Here is a 22,930-nt window from a genome sequence, read left to right as displayed (position 1 = left end):
CGAGAGATATAGTGAGCGAGAGATATAGTGAGCGAGAGAGAGTGAGCGAGAGAGAGAGTGAGCGAGAGAGTGCGAGAGCGCGAGAGAGCGCGAGAGAGCGAGAGAGAGCGAGAGAGAGCGAGAGAGCGGGAGAGCACGAGAGAGCGAGAGAGAGCGAGAGAGAGCGAGAGAGAGCGAGAGAGAGCGAGAGAGAGCGAGAGAGAGCGAGAGAGCGAGAGAGCGAGAGCGCGAGAGAGCGAGAGCGCGAGAGAGCGAGAGCGCGAGAGCGCGAGAAAGCGAGAGCGCGAGAGAGAGTGAGCGTGAGCGTGAGCGAGAGAGAGCGAGAGAGAGCGAGAGAGAGCGAGAGAGAGCGAGAGAGAGCGAGAGAGAGCGAGAGAGAGCGAGAGAGAGCGAGACTGCGTGAGAGTGCGCGAGACTGTGTGAGAGAGCGCGTGAGATCAAGAGAGCGAGGGAGCGAGGGAGCCTGAGAGCGAGGGAGCATGCGAGAGCGCGAGAGCGCGAGAGAGAGCGTGAGCGAGAGAGATAGTGAGCGAGAGAGCGCGAGAGTGCGAGAGAGAGCGTGAGCGAGAGAGATAGTGAGCGAGAGAGCGAGAGAGCGCGAGAGAGCGCGAGAGCGCGAGAGCGCGAGTGAGCGAGAGAGCGAGTGAGCGAGAGAGAGAGTGAGCGAGAGAGAGAGTGAGCGAGAGAGAGAGTGAGTGAGCGAGAGAGAGTGAGCGAGAGAGAGTGAGCGAGAGCGAGAGCGAGAGAGCGAGCAAGAGTGAGAGAGCGCGAGAGCATGCGAGAGAGCGAAAAAGGGCGCGAGAGAGCGCGAGAGAGCACGAGAGAGCGCGAGAGAGCGCGAGAGAGCGCGAGAGAGCGCGAGTGAGCGCGAGTGAGCGCGAGAGAGCGCGAGAGAGCGCGAGAGAGCGCGAGAGAGCGCGAGAGAGCGCGAGTGAGTGCGAGCGAGTGAGCGAGAGAGAGCGAGAGAGAGAGCGCGAGAGCGCGAGAGAGAGCGAGAGAGCGCGAGAGAGAGCGAGAGAGAGCGAGAGAGAGCGAGAGAGAGCGAGAGAGAGCGAGAGAGCGAGAGAGAGCGAGAGAGTGAGAGCGCGAGAGACTGCGAGAGAGAGCGAGAGAGCGAGAATGCGCGAGACTAGGAGAGTGCGCGAGACTAGGAGAGTGCGCGAGACTAGGAGAGTGCGCGAGACTAGGAGAGTGCGCGAGACTAGGAGAGTGCGCGAGACTAGGAGAGTGCGCGAGACTGTGTGAGAGAGCGCGTGAGAGCAAGAGAGCGAGGGAGCGAGGGAGCGTGAGAGCGTGAGAGCGTGAGAGCGAGGGAGCGAGGGAGCGAGGGAGCGAGGGAGCGAGGGAGCGAGGGAGCGAGGGAGCGAGGGAGCGAGGGAGCGAGGGAGCCTGCGAGAGCGCGAGAGCGCGAGCGAGGTAGCGAGTGAGAGAGTGAGAGAGTGAGAGAGAGTGAGAGAGTGAGAGAGTGAGAGAGTGAGAGAGTGAGAGAGTGAGAGAGTGAGAGAGAGATATAGTGAGCGAGAGATATAGTGAGCGAGAGATATAGTGAGCGAGAGATATAGTGAGCGAGAGATATAGTGAGCGAGAGATATAGTGAGCGAGAGATATAGTGAGCGAGAGATATAGTGAGCGAGAGAGAGTGAGCGAGAGAGAGAGTGAGCGAGAGAGTGCGAGAGCGCGAGAGAGCGCGAGAGAGCGCGAGAGAGCGAGAGAGAGCGAGAGAGAGCGAGAGAGCGAGAGAGAGCGAGAGAGAGCGAGAGAGCGAGAGAGCACGAGAGAGCGAGAGAGAGCGAGAGAGAGCGAGAGAGAGCGAGAGAGAGCGAGAGAGCGAGAGAGCGAGAGCGCGAGAGCGCGAGAGAGCGAGAGCGCGAGAAAGCGAGAGCGCGAGAGAGAGTGAGCGTGAGCGTGAGCGAGAGCGAGAGAGCGAGCAAGAGTGAGAGAGCGCGAGTGCATGCGAGAGCGAGAAAGAGCGAGAAAGGGCGCGAGAGGGCGCGAGAGGGCGCAAGTGGACGCGAGAGGGCGCGCGAGACAGAGCGCGCGAGAGAGCGCGCGAGAGCGCGCGAGAGTGCGCGAGAGAGCGAGAGAGAGCGAGAGACTGCGAGAGACTGCGAGAGAGTGCGCGAGAGTGCGCGAGAGTGCGCGAGAGTGCGCGAGAGTGCGCGAGAGTGCGCGAGAGAGCACGTGAGAGCACGGGAGCGAGGGAGCGGGGGAGCATGCGAGAGAGCGAGAGAGAGCGAGAGAGAGCGAGAGAGACGAGAGAGAGCGAGAGAGAGCGAGAGAGACGAGAGAGAGCGAGAGAGCGAGAAAGAGCGTGAGAGCGAGAAAGAGCGTGAGAGCGCGAGAGCGCGAGAGCGCGAGAGCGCGAGCGAGAGAGCGAGAGCGCGAGCGAGAGAGCGCGAGACAGCGCGAGACAGCGAGAGACAGCGAGAGACAGCGAGAGACAGCGAGAGACAGCGAGAGACAGCGAGAGACAGCGAGAGACAGCGAGAGAGAGCTGCGCGAGAGACTGCGAGAATGCACGAGACTGCGCGAGAGCGCGAGAGTGCGCGAGAGCGAGAGCGCGAGGGAGAGCGAGAGCGCGAGAGAGAGCGAGAGCGCGAGAGAGAGCGAGAGCGCGAGAGCGCGAGAGAGCGAGAGCACGAGAGAGCGAGAACGCGAGAGAGCGAGAACGCGAGAGAGCGCGAGAATGCGAGAGTGCGCGAGACTGTGTGAGAGAGCGCGTGAGAGCGCGGGAGCGAGGGAGCGAGGGAGCGGGGGAGCATGCGAGAGCGCGCAAGAGCATGCGAGAGCATACGAGAGCGAGAAAGAGCGCGAGAGCATGCGAGAGCGCGCGAGAGCGCATGAGCGCGGTAGAGCGCGAGAGCACGGGAGAGCGCGGGAGCGAGAAAGAACGCGAGAGCGAGAAAGAGCGCGAGAGCGCGAGAGCGCGAGAGAGAGCGAGAGAGAGCGTGAGAGAGCGTGAGAGAGCGTGAGAGCGAGGAAGAGCGTGAGAGCGAGAAAGAGCGTGAGAGCGAGAAAGAGCGTGAGAGCGAGAAAGAGCGTGAGAGCGCGAGAGAGCATGCGAGAGCGTGTGAGCGCGAGACAGCGAGAGAGAGCTGCGCGAGAGACTGCGAGAATGCACGAGACTGCGCGAGTGCGCGAGAGTGCGCGAGAGTGCGCGAGAGTGCGCGAGAGTGCGCGTGGGAGCCTGGGAGCGAGGGAGCAGTGGAGAGCACGAGAGAGCGAGAGCGCGAGAGAGCGAGAGAGCGCGAGAAAGCGAGAGACAGCGAGAGACAGCGAGAGACAGCGAGAGACAGCGAGAGACAGCGAGAGACAGCGAGAGACAGCTGCGCGAGAGACTGCGAGAATGCGCGAGACTGCGAGAGACTGCGAGAGTGCGCGAGACTGTGTGAGAGAGCCCCTGGGAGCGTGGGAGCAAGGGAGCGGGGGAGAGCACGAGAGAGCGAGAGCGCGAGAGAGCGAGAACGCGAGAGAGCGAGAACGCGAGAACGCGAGAACGCGAGAGAGCGAGAGAGCGAGAGAGCGAGGGCGAGAGAGCGCGAGAAAGCGCGAGAAAGCGAGAGACAGCGAGAGACAGCTGCGCGAGAGACTGCGAGAATGCGCGAGACTGCGAGAGACTGCGAGAGACTGCGAGAGACTGCGAGAGACTGCGAGAGACTGCGAGAGACTGCGAGAGACTGCGAGAGACTGCGAGAGACTGCGAGAGTGCGAGTGAGAGGGCGAGAGAGTGAGCGAGAGAGTGAGCGAGAGTGAGCGAGAGAGAGCGAGAGAGAGCGAGATTGAGCGAGAGAGAGCGCGAGAGCGCGAGAGAGCGCGAGAGCAAGCGAGAGAGAGCGAGAGAGAGCGAGAGCGAGCGAGAGAGAGCGAGAGCGAGCGAGAGAGAGCGCGAGAGAGAGCGCGAGAGCGCGAGAGCGCTAGAGCGCGAGAGCGAGCGAGAGAGCGCGAGAGAGCGCGAGAGAGCGCGAGAGAGCGCGAGAGAGAGCGAGAGAGTGCGAGACCGCGAGAGACCGCGAGAGACCGCGAGAGACCGCGAGAGACCACGAGAGAGAGCGAGAGAGAGCGAGAGAGAGCGAGAGAGAGCGAGAGAGAGCGAGAGAGAGCGAGAGAGAGCGAGAGAGAGCGAGAGAGAGCGAGAGAGCGCGAGAGAGCGCGAGAGAGCGCGAGAGAGCGCGAGAGAGCGCGAGAGAGCGCGAGAGAGAGCGAGAGAGTGCGAGACCGCGAGAGACCGCGAGAGACCGCGAGAGACCGCGAGAGACCACGAGAGAGAGCGAGAGAGAGCGAGAGAGAGCGAGAGAGAGCGAGAGAGAGCGAGAGAGAGCGAGACTGCGTGAGAGTGCGCGAGACTGTGTGAGAGAGCGCGTGAGATCAAGAGAGCGAGGGAGCGAGGGAGCCTGAGAGCGAGGGAGCATGCGAGAGCGCGAGAGCGCGAGAGAGAGCGTGAGCGAGAGAGATAGTGAGCGAGAGAGCGAGAGAGCGCGAGAGAGCGCGAGAGCGCGAGTGAGCGAGTGAGCGAGAGAGCGAGTGAGCGAGAGAGCGAGTGAGCGAGAGAGAGAGTGAGCGAGAGAGAGAGTGAGCGAGAGAGAGTGAGCGAGAGAGTGAGCGAGAGAGTGAGCGAGAGAGAGTGAGCGAGAGCGAGAGCGAGAGAGCGAGCAAGAGTGAGAGAGCGCGAGAGCATGCGAGAGAGCAAGAAAGGGCGCGAGAGAGCGCGAGAGAGCGCGAGAGAGCGCGAGTGAGCGCGAGAGAGCGCGAGTGAGTGCGAGCGAGTGAGCGAGAGTGAGCGAGAGTGAGCGAGAGAGAGCGAGAGAGAGCGAGAGAGAGCGAGAGAGAGAGAGCGCGAGAGCGCGAGAGAGAGCGAGAGAGCGCGAGAGAGAGCGAGAGAGAGCGAGAGAGCGAGAGAGAGCGAGAGCGCGAGAGACTGCGAGAGGGAGCGAGAGAGCGAGAATGCGCGAGACTACGAGAGTGCGCGAGACTACGAGAGTGCGCGAGACTAGGAGAGTGCGCGAGACTAGGAGAGTGCGCGAGACTGTGTGAGAGAGCGCGTGAGAGCAAGAGAGCGAGGGAGCGAGGGAGCGTGAGAGCGTGAGAGCGTGAGAGCGAGGGAGCGAGGGAGCGAGGGAGCGAGGGAGCGAGGGAGCGAGGGAGCGAGGGAGCGAGGGAGCGAGGGAGCCTGCGAGAGCGCGAGCGAGGTAGCGAGTGAGAGAGTGAGAGAGTGAGAGAGTGAGAGAGTGAGAGAGTGAGAGAGAGTGAGAGAGTGAGAGAGTGAGAGAGTGAGAGAGTGAGAGAGAGATATAGTGAGCGAGAGATATAGTGAGCGAGAGATATAGTGAGCGAGAGATATAGTGAGCGAGAGATATAGTGAGCGAGAGATATAGTGAGCGAGAGATATAGTGAGCGAGAGATATAGTGAGCGAGAGATATAGTGAGCGAGAGATATAGTGAGCGAGAGAGAGTGAGCGAGAGAGAGAGTGAGCGAGAGAGTGCGAGAGCGCGAGAGAGCGCGAGAGAGCGAGAGAGAGCGAGAGAGAGCGAGAGAGCGGGAGAGCACGAGAGAGCGAGAGAGAGCGAGAGAGAGCGAGAGAGAGCGAGAGAGAGCGAGAGAGAGCGAGAGAGCGAGAGAGCGAGAGCGCGAGAGAGCGAGAGCGCGAGAGAGCGAGAGCGCGAGAGCGCGAGAAAGCGAGAGCGCGAGAGAGAGTGAGCGTGAGCGTGAGCGTGAGCGAGAGAGAGCGAGAGAGAGCGAGAGAGAGCGAGAGAGAGCGAGAGAGAGCGAGAGAGAGCGAGAGAGAGCGAGAGAGAGCGAGAGAGAGCGAGAGAGAGCGAGAGAGAGCGAGACTGCGTGAGAGTGCGCGAGACTGTGTGAGAGAGCGCGTGAGATCAAGAGAGCGAGGGAGCGAGGGAGCCTGAGAGCGAGGGAGCATGCGAGAGCGCGAGAGCGCGAGAGAGAGCGTGAGCGAGAGAGCGCGAGAGTGCGAGAGAGAGCGTGAGCGAGAGAGATAGTGAGCGAGAGAGCGAGAGAGCGCGAGAGAGCGCGAGAGCGCGAGTGAGCGAGAGAGCGAGTGAGCGAGAGAGAGAGTGAGCGAGAGAGAGAGTGAGCGAGAGAGAGAGTGAGTGAGCGAGAGAGAGTGAGCGAGAGAGTGAGCGAGAGAGAGTGAGCGAGAGCGAGAGCGAGAGAGCGAGAGAGAGCGAGAGAGAGCGAGAGAGCGGGAGAGCACGAGAGAGCGAGAGAGAGCGAGAGAGAGCGAGAGAGAGCGAGAGAGAGCGAGAGAGAGCGAGAGAGAGCGAGAGAGAGCGAGAGAGCGAGAGAGCGAGAGCGCGAGAGAGCGAGAGCGCGAGAGAGCGAGAGCGCGAGAGCGCGAGAAAGCGAGAGCGCGAGAGAGAGTGAGCGTGAGCGTGAGCGAGAGAGAGCGAGAGAGAGCGAGAGAGAGCGAGAGAGAGCGAGAGAGAGCGAGAGAGAGCGAGACTGCGTGAGAGTGCGCGAGACTGTGTGAGAGAGCGCGTGAGATCAAGAGAGCGAGGGAGCGAGGGAGCCTGAGAGCGAGGGAGCATGCGAGAGCGCGAGAGCGCGAGAGAGAGCGTGAGCGAGAGAGATAGTGAGCGAGAGAGCGCGAGAGTGCGAGAGAGAGCGTGAGCGAGAGAGATAGTGAGCGAGAGAGCGAGAGAGCGCGAGAGAGCGCGAGAGCGCGAGTGAGCGAGAGAGCGAGTGAGCGAGAGAGAGAGTGAGCGAGAGAGAGAGTGAGCGAGAGAGAGAGTGAGCGAGAGAGAGAGTGAGTGAGCGAGAGAGAGTGAGCGAGAGAGTGAGCGAGAGAGAGTGAGCGAGAGCGAGAGCGAGAGAGCGAGCAAGAGTGAGAGAGCGCGAGAGCATGCGAGAGAGCGAAAAAGGGCGCGAGAGAGCGCGAGAGAGCACGAGAGAGCGCGAGAGAGCGCGAGAGAGCGCGAGAGAGCGCGAGTGAGCGCGAGTGAGCGCGAGAGAGCGCGAGAGAGCGCGAGAGAGCGCGAGAGAGCGCGAGTGAGTGCGAGCGAGTGAGCGAGAGAGAGCGAGAGAGAGAGCGCGAGAGCGCGAGAGAGAGCGAGAGAGCGCGAGAGAGAGCGAGAGAGAGCGAGAGAGAGCGAGAGAGAGCGAGAGAGAGCGAGAGAGAGCGAGAGAGCGAGAGAGAGCGAGAGAGTGAGAGCGCGAGAGACTGCGAGAGAGAGCGAGAGAGCGAGAATGCGCGAGACTGCGAGAGTGCGCGAGACTACGAGAGTGCGCGAGATTAGGAGAGTGCGCGAGACTAGGAGAGTGCGCGAGACTAGGAGAGTGCGCGAGACTAGGAGAGTGCGCGAGACTAGGAGAGTGCGCGAGACTAGGAGAGTGCGCGAGACTGTGTGAGAGAGCGCGTGAGAGCAAGAGAGCGAGGGAGCGAGGGAGCGTGAGAGCGTGAGAGCGTGAGAGCGAGGGAGCGAGGGAGCGAGGGAGCGAGGGAGCGAGGGAGCGAGGGAGCGAGGGAGCGAGGGAGCGAGGGAGCGAGGGAGCGAGGGAGCGAGGGAGCGAGGGAGCCTGCGAGAGCGCGAGAGCGCGAGCGAGGTAGCGAGTGAGAGAGTGAGAGAGTGAGAGAGAGTGAGAGAGTGAGAGAGTGAGAGAGTGAGAGAGTGAGAGAGTGAGAGAGTGAGAGAGAGATATAGTGAGCGAGAGATATAGTGAGCGAGAGATATAGTGAGCGAGAGATATAGTGAGCGAGAGATATAGTGAGCGAGAGATATAGTGAGCGAGAGAGAGTGAGCGAGAGAGAGAGTGAGCGAGAGAGTGCGAGAGCGCGAGAGAGCGAGAGAGCGCGAGAGAGCGAGAGAGCGAGAGAGCGAGAGAGAGCGAGAGAGAGCGAGAGAGAGCGAGAGAGAGCGAGAGAGAGCGAGAGAGAGCGAGAGAGCGAGAGAGCACGAGAGAGCGAGAGAGAGCGAGAGAGAGCGAGAGAGAGCGAGAGAGAGCGAGAGAGCGAGAGAGCGAGAGCGCGAGAGAGCGAGAGCGCGAGAGAGCGAGAGCGCGAGAAAGCGAGAGCGCGAGAGAGAGTGAGCGTGAGCGTGAGCGAGAGCGAGAGAGCGAGCAAGAGTGAGAGAGCGCGAGTGCATGCGAGAGCGAGAAAGAGCGAGAAAGGGCGCGAGAGGGCGCGAGAGGGCGCAAGTGGACGCGAGAGGGCGCGCGAGACAGAGCGCGCGAGAGAGCGCGCGAGAGCGCGCGAGAGTGCGCGAGAGAGCGAGAGAGAGCGAGAGACTGCGAGAGACTGCGAGAGAGTGCGCGAGAGTGCGCGAGAGTGCGCGAGAGTGCGCGAGAGTGCGCGAGAGTGCGCGAGAGTGTGCGAGACTGTGCGAGAGAGCGCGTGAGAGCGTGAGAGCGAGGGAGCGAGGGAGCGTGAGAGCGAGGGAGCGAGGGAGCGTGAGAGCGTGAGAGCGTGAGAGCGTGAGAGCGAGGGAGCGAGGGAGCGAGGGAGCGAGGGAGCATGCGAGAGCACGAGAGCGCGAGAGCGAGAGAGCGCGAGAGCGCGAGAGCGCGAGAGCGCGAGAGCGAGAGAGCGAGAGAGCGAGAGAGCGAGAGAGCGAGAGAGCGAGAGAGCGAGAGAGCGAGAGAGCGAGAGAGCGAGAGAGCGAGAGATATAGTGAGCGAGAGTGAGCGAGAGTGAGCGAGAGAGCGCGAGAGAGCGCGAGAGAGCGCGAGAGTGAGCGCGAGAGCGCGAGAGTGAGCGCGAGAGCGCGAGAGTGAGCGCGAGAGCGCGAGAGTGAGCGCGAGAGCGCGAGAGAGCGAGAGAGCGAGAGAGCACGAGCGAGAGAGAGCGAGAGAGAGCGAGAGAGCGAGAGCGAGAGAGCGAGAGCGCGAGAGAGCGAGAGAGCGAGAGCGCGAGAAAGCGAGAGCGCGAGAGAGTGAGCGTGAGCGTGAGCGAGAGCGAGAGAGCGAGCAAGAGTGAGAGAGCGCGAGTGCATGCGAGAGCGAGAAAGAGCGAGAAAGGGCGCGAGAGTGTGCGAGAGTGTGCGAGAGTGTGCGAGAGTGTGCGAGAGTGTGCGAGAGTGTGCGAGAGTGTGCGAGAGAGCGCGTGAGAGCAAGAGAGCGAGGGAGCGAGGGAGCGAGGGAGCGTGAGAGCGAGGGAGAGAGGGAGAGAGGGAGAGAGGGAGCGAGGGAGCGAGGGAGCGAGGGAGCGAGGGAGCGAGGGAGCGAGGGAGCGAGGGAGCATGCAAGAGCGCGAGAGCGCGAGAGCGCGAGAGCGAGAGAGCGAGAGAGCGAGAGAGCGAGAGAGCGAGAGAGCGAGAGAGCGAGAGAGCGAGAGATATAGTGAGCGAGAGTGAGCGAGAGTGAGCGAGAGTGAGCGCGAGAGCGCGAGAGTGAGCGCGAGAGCGCGAGAGCGAGAGAGCGCGAGAGCGCGAGAGCGCGAGAGCGAGAGAGCGAGAGATATAGTGAGCGTGAGCGAGAGAGCGCGAGAGTGAGCGAGAGAGCGCGAGAGTGAGCGAGAGTGAGCGAGAGAGCGCGAGAAAGCGCGTGAGAGGGCGAGAGAGGGCGAGAGAGCGAGAATGCGCGAGACTACGAGAGTGCGCGAGACTACGAGAGTGCGCGAGACTGTGTGAGAGAGCGCGTGAGAGCAAGAGAGCGAGGGAGCGAGGGAGCGTGAGAGCGTGAGAGCGAGGGAGCGAGGGAGCGAGGGAGCGAGGGAGCGAGGGAGCGAGGGAGCGAGGGAGCCTGCGAGAGCGCGAGCGAGGTAGCGAGTGAGAGAGTGAGAGAGTGAGAGAGTGAGAGAGTGAGAGAGTGAGAGAGTGAGAGAGTGAGAGAGTGAGAGAGTGAGAGAGTGAGAGAGAGTGAGAGAGTGAGAGTGAGAGAGTGAGAGAGAGATATAGTGAGCGAGAGATATAGTGAGCGAGAGATATAGTGAGCGAGAGATATAGTGAGCGAGAGAGAGCGAGAGAGAGTGAGCGAGAGAGCGCGAGAGCGCGAGAGAGCGAGAGAGCGAGAGAGCGAGAGAGCGAGAGAGCACGAGCGAGAGAGAGCGAGAGAGAGCGAGAGAGCGAGAGAGCGAGAGCGAGAGAGCGAGAGCGCAAGAGAGCGAGAAAGCGAGAGCGCGAGAAAGCGAGAGCGCGAGAGAGTGAGCGTGAGCGTGAGCGAGAGCGAGAGAGCGAACAAGAGTGAGAGAGCGCGAGTGCATGCGAGAGCGAGAAAGAGCGAGAAAGGGCGCGCGAGTGTGCGAGTGTGCGAGAGTGTGCGAGAGTGTGCGAGAGAGCGCGTGAGAGCAAGAGAGCGAGGGAGCGTGAGAGCGTGAGAGCGTGAGAGCGTGAGAGCGAGGGAGAGAGGGAGAGAGGGAGAGAGGGAGAGAGGGAGAGAGGGAGAGAGGGAGCGAGGGAGCGAGGGAGCGAGGGAGCGAGGGAGCGAGGGAGCATGCAAGAGCACGAGAGCGCGAGAGCGAGAGAGCGAGAGAGCGAGAGAGCGAGAGATATAGTGAGCGAGAGTGAGCGAGAGTGAGCGAGAGTGAGCGAGAGAGTGAGCGCGAGAGCGCGAGAGTGAGCGCGAGAGCGCGAGAGTGAGCGCGAGAGCGCGAGAGTGAGCGCGAGAGCGCGAGAGTGAGCGCGAGAGCGCGAGAGTGAGCGCGAGAGCGCGAGAGTGAGCGCGAGAGCGAGAGAGCGAGAGAGAGAGAGAGCGAGAGATGTAGTGAGCGAGAGTGAGCGAGAGAGCGCGAGAGTGAGCGAGAGAGCACGAGAGTGAGCGAGAAAGCGCGTGAGAAGGCGCGAGAGGGCGCGAGAGGGCGCGAGAGGGCGCGAGAGGGCGCGAGAGGGCGCGAGAGGGCGCGAGAGGGCGCGAGAGGGCGCGAGAGGGCGCGAGAGGGAGCGAGAGGGAGCGAGAGGGAGCGAGAGGGAGCGAGAGAACGCGTGAGAGCGAGACTGCGCGAGGGCGAGACTGCGCGAGGGCGAGACGGCGAGAGGGCGGGTCGGCGAGACGGCGAGACGGTGAGAGAGGGCGAGAGAGGGCGAGAGAGGGCGAGAGAGGGCGAGAGAGGGCGAGAGAGGGCGAGAGAGGGCGAGAGAGGGCGAGAGAGGGCGACAGAGGGCGAGAGAGGGCGAGAGTGCGCGAGAATGCGAGAGTGCGCGAGAGCGAGGGAGTACAAGAGTGAGAGAATGCGAAAGCGCAAGAGCGAGCGAGAGAATGAGAGAGCGAGAGAGCGAGAGAGCGAGAGAGCGAGAGAGCGAGAGAGCGAGAGAGCGAGAGAGCGAGAGAGCGAGAGAGCGAGAGAGCGAGAGAGCGAGAGAGTGAGCGAGAGCGAGAGCGAGTGAGCGAGAGCGAGCGACAGAGCGAGCGAGAGCGCGAGAGCGCGAGAGCGCGCGAGAGAGCGAGAGAGCGAGAGAGCGAGAGAGCGAGAGAGCGAGAGAGCGAGAGAGCGAGAGAGCGAGAGAGCGAGAATGAGAGAACGTGCAAGAGAGAGCACGAGAGCGCGCGAGAGCGAGAAAAAGTGCAAGAGCGCGAGAGCATGCGAGAACGCGAGAGCGTGCAAGAGCGAGAGAGCGAGAGAGCGAGCGAGAGATAGAGTGAGCGAGCGAGAGAGAGCGCGAGTGAGCGGGCGAGAGAGAGCGCGAGTGAGAGGGCGAGAAAGTGAGCGAGAGAGCGCGAGAGAGCGCGAGAGAGCGCGCGAGAGAGAGCGCGAGTGCACGAGAGAGCGGAGAGAGCGCGAGAGGGCGAGTGAGAGGGCGAGAGAGTGAGCGAGAGTGAGCGAGAGAGAACGAGAGAGCACGTGAGAGAGCGAGAGAGCGCGCGAGTGAGCGAGAGAGAGAGGGCGAGTGAGAGGGCGAGAGAGTGAGCGAGAGTGAGCGAGAGTGAGCGAGAGCGCGCGAGAGCGAGCGAGAGCGAGCGAGAGCGAGCGAGAGAGAGAGCGCGAGAGAGAGCGCGAGAGCGCGAGAGCGAGAGAGCGAGAGAGCGAGAGAGCGAGAGAGCGAGAGAGCGCGAGAGCGCGAGAGAGAGCGAGAGAGCCCGAGAGAGCGCGAGAGAGCGCGAGAGAGCCCGAGAGAGCCCGAGAGAGCCCGAGAGAGCGCGAGAGAGCGCGAGAGAGAGCGAGAGAGAGCGAGAGAGAGCGAGAGAGAGCGAGAGAGAGCGAGAGAGCGAGAGAACGAGAGAACGAGAGAGCGAGAGCGAGTGAGCGAGAGCGAGTGAGCGAGAGCGAGCGACAGAGCGAGCGACAGAGCGAGCGACAGAGCGAGCAACAGAGTGAGCGAGAGCGCGAGAGCGCGAGAGCGCGCGAGAGAGCGAGAGAGCGAGAGAGCGAGAGAGCGAGAGAGCGAGAGAGCGAGAGAGCGAGAGAGCGAGAGAGCGAGAGAGCGAGAATGAGAGAACGTGCAAGAGAGCACGAGAGCGCGCGAGAGCGAGAAAGAGTGCAAGAGCGCGAGAGCATGCGAGAACGCGAGAGCGTGCAAGAGCGAGAGAGCGAGAGAGCGAGCGAGAGATAGAGTGAGCGAGCGAGAGAGAGCGCGAGTGAGCGGGCGAGAGAGAGCGCGAGTGAGAGGGCGAGAAAGTGAGCGAGAGAGCGCGAGAGAGCGCGAGAGAGCGCGAGAGAGCGCGAGAGAGCGCGAGAGAGCGCGAGAGAGAGCGAGAGACTGCGAGAGACTGCGAGAGACTGCGAGAGACTGCGAGAGACTGCGAGAGACTGCGAGAGACTGCGAGAGACTGCGAGAGACTGCGAGAGTGTGAGAGACTGCGAGAGTACGCGAGACTGCGAGAGTACGCGAGACTGCGAGAGTACGCGAGACTGCGAGAGTACGCGAGACTGCGAGAGTACGCGAGACTGCGAGAGTACGCGAGACTGCGAGAGTGTGCGAGACTGCGAGAGTGTGCGAGACTGCGAGAGTGTGCGAGACTGTGCGAGAGAGCGCGTGAGAGCGAGGGAGCGAGGGAGCGTGAGAGCGTGAGAGCGAGGGAGCGAGGGAGCGAGGGAGCGAGCGCGAGAGAGCGCGAGAGAGCGCGAGAGAGCGCGAGAGAGCGCGAGAGAGCGCGAGAGAGCGCGAGAGAGCGAGAGTGAGCGAGTGAGCGAGTGAGCGAGAGAGAGTGAGCGAGAGAGAGAGTGAGCGAGAGAGAGTGAGCGAGAGAGAGTGAGCAAGAGCGAGAGCGAGAGAGCGAGCAAGAGTGAGAGAGCGCGAGAGCATGCGAGAGAGCGAGAAAGGGCGCGACAGGGCGCGAGAGAGCGCGAGAGAGCGCGAGAGAGCGCGAGAGAGCGCGAGAGAGCGCGAGAGAGCGCGAGAGAGCGCGAGAGAGCGCGAGTGAGCGCGAGAGAGCGCGAGAGAGCGCGAGAGAGCGCGAGTGAGCGCGAGAGAGCGCGAGAGAGCGCGAGAGAGCGCGAGAGAGCGCGAGTGAGCGCGAGTGAGAGAGGGCGAGAGAGGGCGAGAGAGGGCGAGTGAGAAGGCGAGAGAGTGAGCGTGAGAGGGCGAGAGAGTGAGCGAGAGTGAGCGAGAGCGAGAGCGAGCGAGAGAGAGCGTGAGAGCGCGTGAGAGCGCGTGAGAGCGCGTGAGAGCGCGTGAGAGCGCGTGAGAGCGCGTGAGAGCGCATGAGAGAGCGCGTGAGAGAGCGCGTGAGAGAGCGAGAGAGAGCGAGAGAGAGCGAGAGCGCGAGAGACTGCGAGAGACTGCGAGAGAGAGCGAGAGAGCGCGTGAGAGCGCAAGAGAGCGCAAGAGAGCGAGAGAGAGCGAGAGAGTGCGCGAGAGAGCGAGAGAGAGCGAGAGAGAGCGAGAGAGAACGAGAGAGCGAGAGCGCGAGAGACTGCGAGAGAGAGCGAGAGAGCGCGAGAGAGAACGAGAGAGAGCGAGAGAGAGCGAGAGAGAGCGAGAGAGAGCGAGAGAGAGCGAGAGAGAACGAGAGAGCGAGAGCGCGAGAGACTGCGAGAGAGAGCGAGAGAGCGCGAGAGAGAACGAGAGAGAGCGAGAGAGAGCGAGAGAGAGCGAGAGAGAGCGAGAGAGAGCGAGAGAGAGCGAGAGAGAGCGAGAGTGCGAGAGACTGCGAGAGAGAGCGAGAGAGAGCGAGAGAGAGCGAGAGAGCGAGAATGCGCGAGACTGCGAGAGTGCGCGAGACTACGAGAGTGCGCGAGACTGTGTGAGAGAGCGAGAGAGAGATATAGTGAGCGAGAGATATAGTGAGCGAGAGATATAGTGAGCGAGAGAGAGAGTGAGCGAGAGAGAGAGTGAGCGAGCGAGAGAGAGAGTGAGCAAGAGAGTGCGAGAGAGCGAGAGAGCGAGAGAGCGCGAGAGCGCGAGAGCGCGAGCGCGCGAGAGCGCGCGAGAGAGCGAGAGAGAGCGAGAGAGAGCGAGAGAGAGCGAGAGAGAGCGAGAGAGAGCGAGAGAGAGCGAGAGAGCGAGAGCGCGAGAGCGAGCGTGAGCGAGAGAGCGAGCAAGAGTGAGAGAGCGCGAGTGCATGCGAGAGCGAGAAAGAGCGAGAAAGGGCGCGCGAGGGCGCGCGAGGGAGCGCGAGGGAGCGCGCGAGAGAGAGAGCGCGCGAGAGAGAGCGCGAGAGAGCGAGAGAGAGCGAGAGACTGCGAGAGACTGCGAGAGACTGCGAGAGTACGCGAGACTGCGAGAGTGTGCGAGACTGCGAGAGTGTGCGAGACTGCGAGAGTGTGCGAGACTGCGAGAGTGTGCGAGACTGCGAGAGTGTGCGAGACTGCGAGAGTGTGCGAGACTGTGCGAGAGAGCGCGTGAGAGCGAGGGAGCAAGGGAGCGTGAGAGCGTGAGAGCGTGAGAGCGTGAGAGCGTGAGAGCGTGAGAGCGTGAGAGCGAGGGAGCGAGGGAGCGAGGGAGCGAGGGAGCGAGGGAGCGAGGGAGAGCACGTGAGCGCGAGAGCGAGAGAGTGAGAGAGCGAGAGAGCGAGAGAGCGAGAGAGCGAGAGATATAGTGAGCGAGAGTGAGCGAGAGTGAGCGAGAGAGCGCGAGAGAGCGCGAGAGAGCGCGAGAGAGCGCGAGAGAGCGCGAGAGAGCGCGAGAGAACGCGAGAGAACGCGAGAGAACGCGAGAGAGCGCGAGAGAGCGCGAGAGAACGCGAGAGAACGCGAGAGAACGCGAGAGAACGCGAGAGAACGCGAGAGAGCGCGAGAGAGCGCAAGAGAGCGCAAGAGCGAGAGATATAGTGAGCGAGAGTGAGCGAGAGAGCGCGTGAGTGAGCGAGAGCGCGAGAAAGCGCGAGAAAGCGCGAGAAAGCGCGAGAAAGCACGAGAAAGCACGAGAAAGCACGAGAAAGCACGAGAAAGCGCGAGAAAGCGCGAGAAAGCGCGAGAAAGCGCGAGAAAGCGCGTGAGAGCGCGTGAGAGCGCGAGAAAGGGCGCGAGAGGGAGCGAGAGGGAGCGAGAGAGGGCGCGAGAGGGCGCGAGAGGGCGCGAGAGGGCGCGAGAGGGCGCGAGAGCGAGAGAGCGAGAGAGAGCGAGAGAGAGCGAGAGAGTGCGAGAGAGTGCGAGAGACTGCGAGAGAGTGCGAGAATGCACGAGACTGCGAGAGTGCGCGAGACTGCGAGAGTGCGCGAGACTGCGAGAGTGCGCGAGACTGCGAGAGTGCGCGAGACTGTGTGAGAGAGCGCGTGAGAGCAAGAGAGCGAGGGAGCATGAGAGCGAGGGAGCGTGAGAGCGTGAGATCGTGAGAGCGAGGGAGCATGCGAGAGCGCGAGAGCGAGGGAGCATGCGAGAGCGCGAGAGAGGTAGCGAGTGAGAGAGTGAAAGAGCGTGAGCGAGAGAGTGAGCGAGAGAGTGAGCGAGAGAGTGAGCGAGAGAGTGAGCGAGAGAGTGAGCGAGAGAGTGAGCGAGAGATATAGCGAGCGAGAGAGAGAGCGAGCGAGCGAGTGAGCGAGAGAGCGAGAGAGCGCGAGAGCGAGAGAGGTAGCGAGTGAGAGAGTGAGAGAGTGAGTGAGAGAGAGCGTGAGCGAGAGTGAGCGAGAGAGTGAGCGAGAGAGATAGTGAGCGAGAGATATAGTGAGCGAGAGATATAGTGAGCGAGAGATATAGTGAGCGAGAGATATAGTGAGCGAGAGATATAGTGAGCGAGAGATATAGTGAGCGAGAGATATAGTGAGCGAGAGATATAGTGAGCGAGAGAGCGCGAGAGCACGAGAGAGAGCGAGAGCGCGAGAGAGAGCGAGTAAGCGCGAGAGAGAGCGAGAAAGCGCGAGAGAGCGAGAAAGCGCGAGAGAGCGAGAAAGCGCGAGAGAGAGCGAGAGAGAGCGAGTGAGCGAGTGAGCGAGAAAGGGCGCGAGAGGGCGCGAGAGGGCGCGAGAGGGCGCGAGAGGGCGCGAGAGGGCGAGAAAGGGAGAGAAAGGGAGAGAAAGGGAGAGAAAGGGAGAGAAAGGGAGAGAAAGGGAGAGAAAGGGAGAGAAAGGGAGAGAAAGGGAGAGAAAGGGAGAGAGCGAGAGAGAGCGAGAGAGAGCGAGAGAGAGCGAGAGAGAGCGAGAGAGAGCGAGAGAGAGCGAGAGAGAGCGAGAGCGCGAGAGAGAGCGAGAGAGAGCGAGAGACTGCGAGAGACTGCGAGAGACTGCGAGAGACTGCGAGAGACTGCGAGAGACTGCGAGAGACTGCGAGAGTGCGCGAGACTGCGAGAGTGCGCGAGACTGCGAGAGTGCGCGAGACTGTGTGAGAGAGCGCGAGGGAGCGAGGGAGCGTGAGAGCGTGAGAGCGTGAGAGCGTGGGAGCGTGGGAGCGTGGGAGCGTGGGAGCGTGGGAGCGTGGGAGCGTGAGAGCGTGAGAGCGTGAGAGCGAGGGAGCGAGGGAGCGAGGGAGCGAGGGAGCGAGGGAGCGAGGGAGCGAGGGAGCATGACAGAGCGCGACAGAGCGAGAGCGCGCGAGAGCGCGCGAGAGCGCGAGAGCGCGAGAAAGAGCGAGAAAGAGCGAGAAAGAGCGAGAAAGAGCGAGAGAGAGCGAGAGAGAGCGAGAGAGAGCGAGAGAGAGCGAGAGAGAGCGAGAGTGCGCGAGACTGCGAGAGTGCGCGAGACTGCGAGAGTGCGCGAGACTGCGAGAGTGCGCAAGACTGTGTGAGAGAGCGCGTGAGAGCGAGGGAGCGAGGGAGCGTGAGAGCGTGAGAGCGTGAGAGCGTGAGAGCGTGAGAGCGTGAGAGCGTGAGAGCGTGAGAGCGTGAGAGCGTGAGAGCGAGGGAGCGGGGGAGCGAGAGAGCATGCGAGAGAGCGCGAGAGAGCGCGAGAGAGCGCGAGAGAGCGCGAGAGAGCGCGAGAGAGCGCGAGAGAGCGCGAGAGAGCGCGAGAGAGCGCGAGAGAGCGAGGGAGCGAGGGAGCGAGGGAGCGTGAGAGCGTGAGAGCGAGGGAGCGAGGGAGCGAGGGAGCGAGGGAGCGAGGGAGCGAGGGAGCGAAGGAGCGAGGGAGCATGCGAGAGCGCGAGAGCGTGAGAGCAAGAGAGCAAGAGAGCAAGAGAGCGAGAGAGCGAGAGAGCGAGAGAGCGAGAGAGCGCGAGAGCATGCGAGAGAGAGCGCGAGAGCATGCGAGAGAGAGCGCGAGAGCATGCGAGAGCATGCGAGAGAGAGCGCGAGAGAGCGCGAGAGAGCGCGAGAGAGCGCGAGAGAGCGCGAGAGAGCGCGAGAGAGCGCGAGAGCGCGAGAGAGCGCGAGAGAGCGCGAGAGAGCGCGAGAGAGCGCGAGAGAGCGCGAGAGCGCGAGAGAGCGCGAGAGAGCGCGAGAGAGCGCGAGAGAGCGCGAGAGAGCGCGAGAGAGCGCGAGAGCGAGAGAGCGGTAGCGAGTGAGAGAGTGAGAGAGTGACAGCGTGAGCGAGAGTGAGCGAGAGAGTGAGCGAGAGAGATAGTGAGCGAGAGATATAGTGAGCGAGAGATATAGTGAGCGAGAGAGCGCGAGAGCGCGAGAGAGCGAGAGCGAGAGCGAGAGCACGAGAGAGAGCGAGAAAGCGAGAGCGAGAGCGAGAGCACGAGAGAGCGAGAAAGCGCGAGAGAGAGCGAGAAAGCGCGAGAGAGAGCGAGAAAGCGCGAGAGAGAGCGAGAAAGCGCGAGAGAGAGCGAGAAAGCGCGAGAGAGAGCGAGAGAGAGAGTGAGCGCGAGAGGGCGCGAGAGGGCGCGAGAGGGAGCGAAAGGGAGCGAAAGGGAGCGAAAGGGAGCGAAAGGGAGCGAAAGGGAGCGAAAGGGAGCGAAAGGGAGAGAGCGAGAGCGAGAGAGAGCGAGAGAGCGCGAGAGAGCGCGAGAGAGCGCGAGAGAGCGCGAGAGAGCGCGAGAGAGCGCGAGAGAGCGCGAGAGAGCGAGAGAGAGCGAGAGAGAGCGAGAGAGAGCGAGAGAGAGCGAGAGAGAGCGAGAGAGAGCGAGAGAGAGCGAGAGCGCGAGAGACTGCGAGAGAGAGCGAGAGAGAGCGAGAGAGAGCGAGAGAGAGCGAGAGAGAGGTAGCGAGAGAGAGGTAGCGAGTGAGAGAGTGAGTGAGAGAGAGCGTGAGCGAGAGTGAGCGAGAGATAGTGAGCGAGAGATATAGTGAGCGCGAGAGAGAGCGAGAAAGCGCGAGAGAGAGCGAGAGCGAGTGAGCGAGAGAGAGAGTGAGCGAGAGAGAGAGTGAGCGCGAGAGGGCGCGAGAGGGCGCGAGAGGGCGCGAGAGGGAGCGAGAGGGAGCGAGAGGGAGAGAGCGAGAGAGAGCGAGAGAGAGCGAGAGAGAGCGAGAGAGAGCGAGAGAGAGCGAGAGCGCGAGAGAGAGCGAGAGCGCGAGAGAGAGCGAGAGCGCGTGAGACTGCGAGAGCGCGTGAGACTGCGAGAGCGAGCGAGAGAGTGCGAGAGAGAGCGAGAGAGAGCGAGAGAGAGCGAGAGAGAGCGAGAGAGAGCGAGAGAGAGGTAGCGAGTGAGAGAGTGAGAGAGCGTGAGCGATAGTGAGCGAGAGAGATAGTGAGCGAGAGAGATAGTGAGCGAGAGAGTGAGCGAGAGAGTGAGCGAGAGAGCGCGAGAGCGCGAGAGCGCGAGAGAGCGAGAGCGCGAGAGAGCGAGAGCGCGAGAGAGCGAGAGCGCGAGAGAGCGAGAGAGCGAGAGAGCGAGAGAGCGAGAGAGCGCGAGCGAGAGCGAGAAAGCGCAAGAGAGAGCGAGCGAGAGAGCGAGCGCGAGAGGGCGCGAGAGGGCGCGAGAGGGCGCGAGAGGGCGCGAGAGGGCGCGAGAGGGCGCGAGAGTGAAAGAGCGCGAGAGCATGCGAGAGGGAGCATGGTTTAGATTAGATTCCCTACGATGTGTTTGTTGATGGAGTTTGTGGATGAATGCCATGCCTCTAGGAATTCCCTGGCTGTTCTCTGTCTGGCTTGCCCTATGATAGTAGTGTTGTCCCAGTCGAATTCATGTTGCTTGTTGTCTGCGTGTGTGGCTACTAAGGATAGCTGGTCGTGTCCTTTCGTGGCTAGTTGATGTTCATGTATGCAGATTGTTAGCTGTCTTCCTGTTTGTCCTATATAGTGTTTTGTGCAGTCCTTGCATGGTATTTTGTACACTACATTCATCCACAAACTCCATCAACAAACACATCGACCTGGACCCAATATACCAACCACTACGGCGGACAGCTGAAACTGACAACCGGAAGCGGCAGGGACAGACCACTATAAACACCGGAGGAAACATCAAAGAAGCGCTTCGCAGGAGGCTCCCAAGCACTGATGATGTCGCCTAGCCAGGGGACGAAACGTTTGCAACAAAAACTTCCAGCTCGGTGAACAGAACCACAGCAACGAGCACCCGAGCTACAAATCTTCGCACAAACTTTGAGAACCAAAAATCACGTAATTCTTTTCCGGGCAGCACTGTGGGTACACCTGCATCTCAGGCAGCTTCCGACGAGCAGCTTTTGCCCGAAACGTGATTTTGCTGCTCATCGGATGCTGCCTGAATTGCTGTGCTCTTCCAGCATCACTAATCCAGAATCTGGTTTCCAGCATCTGCAGTCATTGTTTTTACACCTGCATCTCAGACTGCATAAATTCAAGTTGACAGCTTGGTCAACACCCAAGCATCCAAAGAAGAAAAAATGTTCAAATTCTTTTCTTATAAATAATAAATAATCAAAAGATAACGTGCAATCTGCTTCAGCAGATTTCAAAACATTGTGTTGCAGTAAATTAATTCCTTTGACAGTCACATGATTACAACTTTTTAAATCACAAGCAGTCACTAATTTTATAGCAACCTGGGTGACGAGTACCAATGAGTTGGTATATTCAATTGTAGGATTCAGGATTAAGATTCTGATTTGCACTTCAGGTTAACATTAAAGTGATGAGATAACTGGCTGGAATTGGGATTTAAAGACCAATAATAACAGCTTCTGAATCACCCACCGTAACTATAACTCATGGATTATAGTTTGTTCATTACAACGATTGTAGATTAAGTAACCGTTGATATCTCAACTATCGCAACGGTTTAAATAAGTAGATAGGCTATTTTTATGGAGAAAGCGTTGCTGTGAAAGAGCTCGAGCCTGTGAAAGTCCGGCAGTGGACGGCGAGGTTGAGGCTCGAGCTACCTCACGAGCAGCGACGGGAGCAGAGATGCCGATATGGCCGCACCGTCGCCCCACCTCCAGGAATGGGCCCAGGGTCGCTGGCGAGCAGGGCTCTTACCTCCAGGTAGTATAGGTCGAGGGAGGTGACTTGCGAGTCCAAGAAACTCTCGTACGTCTCGAACTCGTTGACGATGTTGTCGACCGACGCGCCTCCATGCTCATCCTCCATGTTGTTATCGCCGTCTCCTCAGCAACCAGCATTTCCGGTGCAGGGTCACGTGTCCCAAGTGGCGTTTCCTCTATGGCCCAGCTGTAGGAGTGAAGTTTCCCTTTTTCTGGGAATTGGAGAAACTTTCAAAATAAAGGCCGGTAGAAGTAACAGGGGGAAGAGGCTTGCAGGTGGCGGATTAATATTTAGTTATTTGCGTAAAAATGAGCGTACATCCGATGGACGGAATGGTCTCTTGAGGTTCAAAGCTTTCTGCTTCTACACGATTACTTTATAGAATTCCCTACAGCGTGGAACAGGCCATTCGGCCCATCGAGTCCACACCGACCCTAAGAGCAGCCCATCCAGACAATACTCCCCGCCCCCAACACCTAATCCCTATAAACTTGTATTTCCCATGGCTCATGCACCTAGCCTGTATATCCCTTGACACTATGGACAATTTAGCACGGCCAATCCATCAAACCTGCACGACCTCGGATGGGTGGGGGGGAACCTGAGCACCCAGAGATGCACCAGACAGACACAGGGAGAATGTGCAAACTACGCACACAATTACCCAAGGCTGGAATCAGACCCAGGCCCCTGGCATTATGAGGTAGCAGTGCTAACCACTGAGCCACTATGCCACTATTAATATCTCACCACAAAAGTTGTTATTACACTCGATAAAGTCCATTGGTGAAGGATTTATCATTTATGCACATTGTAGCTGTGGCTCTTAACCCAACAGGTTTTCTCCTGTAAAGCCAAAAGAACTGTAGATGCTGGAAATCAGAAACAATGATAGAAATTGCTGAAAATGTTCAATAAGTCTGGCAGCATTTGCAGAGAGAAATCGATTAACATTTTCAGATTCAGTGACCTTTCCTCAAAATTGGTAGCCAGGAAAGAGTTGTTTCCTTTTGGACACAATATCAACTTCAACAATTTTAGGGGTTGAGGCACCTTCTCCCATGCTCCTACCACACCCCCACATACCAGGCCTTGTTATCACATGGAGACAGTAAGAACTGCAGATGCTGGAAGCCAGAGTCAATAGACGCAAAGCTGTAAAAGCAGATTGGGCAGCATCCAAGGAGCAGTAAAGTCAACGTTTCAAGCCAAAACCTAGAGGAGCTAGACATGGGATAAGGGTAGGGGAGGAGGGATTTTGAAGCAGGTGAAATCGATGTTGAGGCAATTGGGCTGTAAGTTTCCCAGGTGAAATATAAGATATTGTTCCTCCAGTTTCAGTTTGGCCTCACTGATAGTGGAGGAGGCCAAGAATGGACAAGTTGTTGTAGAGTGGGAGTGGGAGTGGGAATTAAAAAGGATGGCAACTGGAAGTTCAGGTTGGTTGATGTATGCAGAGTGCAGATTTTCTGTGAACCAGTCCCAGAGTCTGCATTTGGTATCTCCACTATCAAGGATACCACATCGTGAGCAATGGATGCATAGATGAGGTGCAGGTGAATCTCTGTGGGATCTGGAAAGATTGTTTAGGTCAATTGACAGAGGTGAGAGGGAATGTGTGGGGTCAGGTGCTTCACCTCTTATGATTGCAGGGAAGGTTACTGGGTGTGTTGGTGAAGTAGGTGATGGATATAGATTTGAGGGAGTTGCAGAATGAACAATCCCTGCGGAAAGCAGACAGGGGTGGAAAAGGAAATATCTTTTTGGTGGGATCTGATTGTAGATGACAGAAGTGTCGAAGGATGATGCATTTAATTCAGAGGTTGGTGGGATGGTTTGTGAGCACTAAGGAGACTCTTATTGTTTTGTGGGGGAGGGGTTTTGAGGGCAAAAGTGTGAGAGATGGAGGAGATGCAGTTGACAGCATCTGTAATTACTGAGGAAGGGGAAACTCCGGTATCTAAAGAAGGAGGATATCTGGGATGTCCTGGAGTGGAACACCACATCCTGGGAGCAGATGCGGCGGAGGATTTGGGAGTGTGGGATAGCATTTTTACAGGAGGGTGGATGAGAGGAAGTGTAGTTGTGGGAATCAGTGGGTTTGAAATGAATATCATTGGTGAGCCAGTTTCTGGAGAAGGAGACAGAAAGGTCCAGGAAGGGGAAGGAAGTGTCAAAAATGGCTCTGGTGAATTTGAGGATGGGGTGAAGATTTTAGTGAAGTTGATGAACTGCTCGAGCTCCTCGTGGGAGCACAAGGCAGCACCAATGCAGTCATCAATATAGCCGAGGAACAGCTGAGGGATGGTGCTGATGTAGTTGTGGAAGAGGGACTGTTCTACAAATCCTACAAAGCGGGAGGCATAGCTTGGGCCCACTCAGGTG

The 22,930-nt window shown here is 60.3% G+C and overlaps 1 protein-coding gene across 1 annotated transcript in view; it reads right to left on the bottom strand.

Moving 5' to 3' along the window:
- The window catches only part of cfap299 (cilia and flagella associated protein 299), a 694,354-nt gene extending 673,700 nt beyond the window's left edge, over positions 1-20,654 (bottom strand). Inside the window, exon 1 of the mRNA XM_087989061.1 lies at positions 20,540-20,654. Coding sequence (XP_087845187.1) covers positions 20,540-20,650 — 111 coding nt within the window. The 5' untranslated portion in view covers positions 20,651-20,654. The remainder of the gene's footprint in view (positions 1-20,539) is intronic.
- Positions 20,655-22,930: the final 2,276 nt, after the last annotated feature.

The sequence above is a fragment of the Chiloscyllium plagiosum genome, unplaced genomic scaffold (genome assembly GCF_037043375.1).
Source record: "Chiloscyllium plagiosum isolate Xiang-an unplaced genomic scaffold, Cpla_swu_hap1 HiC_scaffold_1, whole genome shotgun sequence".
NCBI lineage: Eukaryota > Metazoa > Chordata > Chondrichthyes > Orectolobiformes > Hemiscylliidae > Chiloscyllium > Chiloscyllium plagiosum.
Note: the sequence above shows the minus strand (reverse complement) of the source record. Positions and strands in the feature narration are given on the sequence as shown.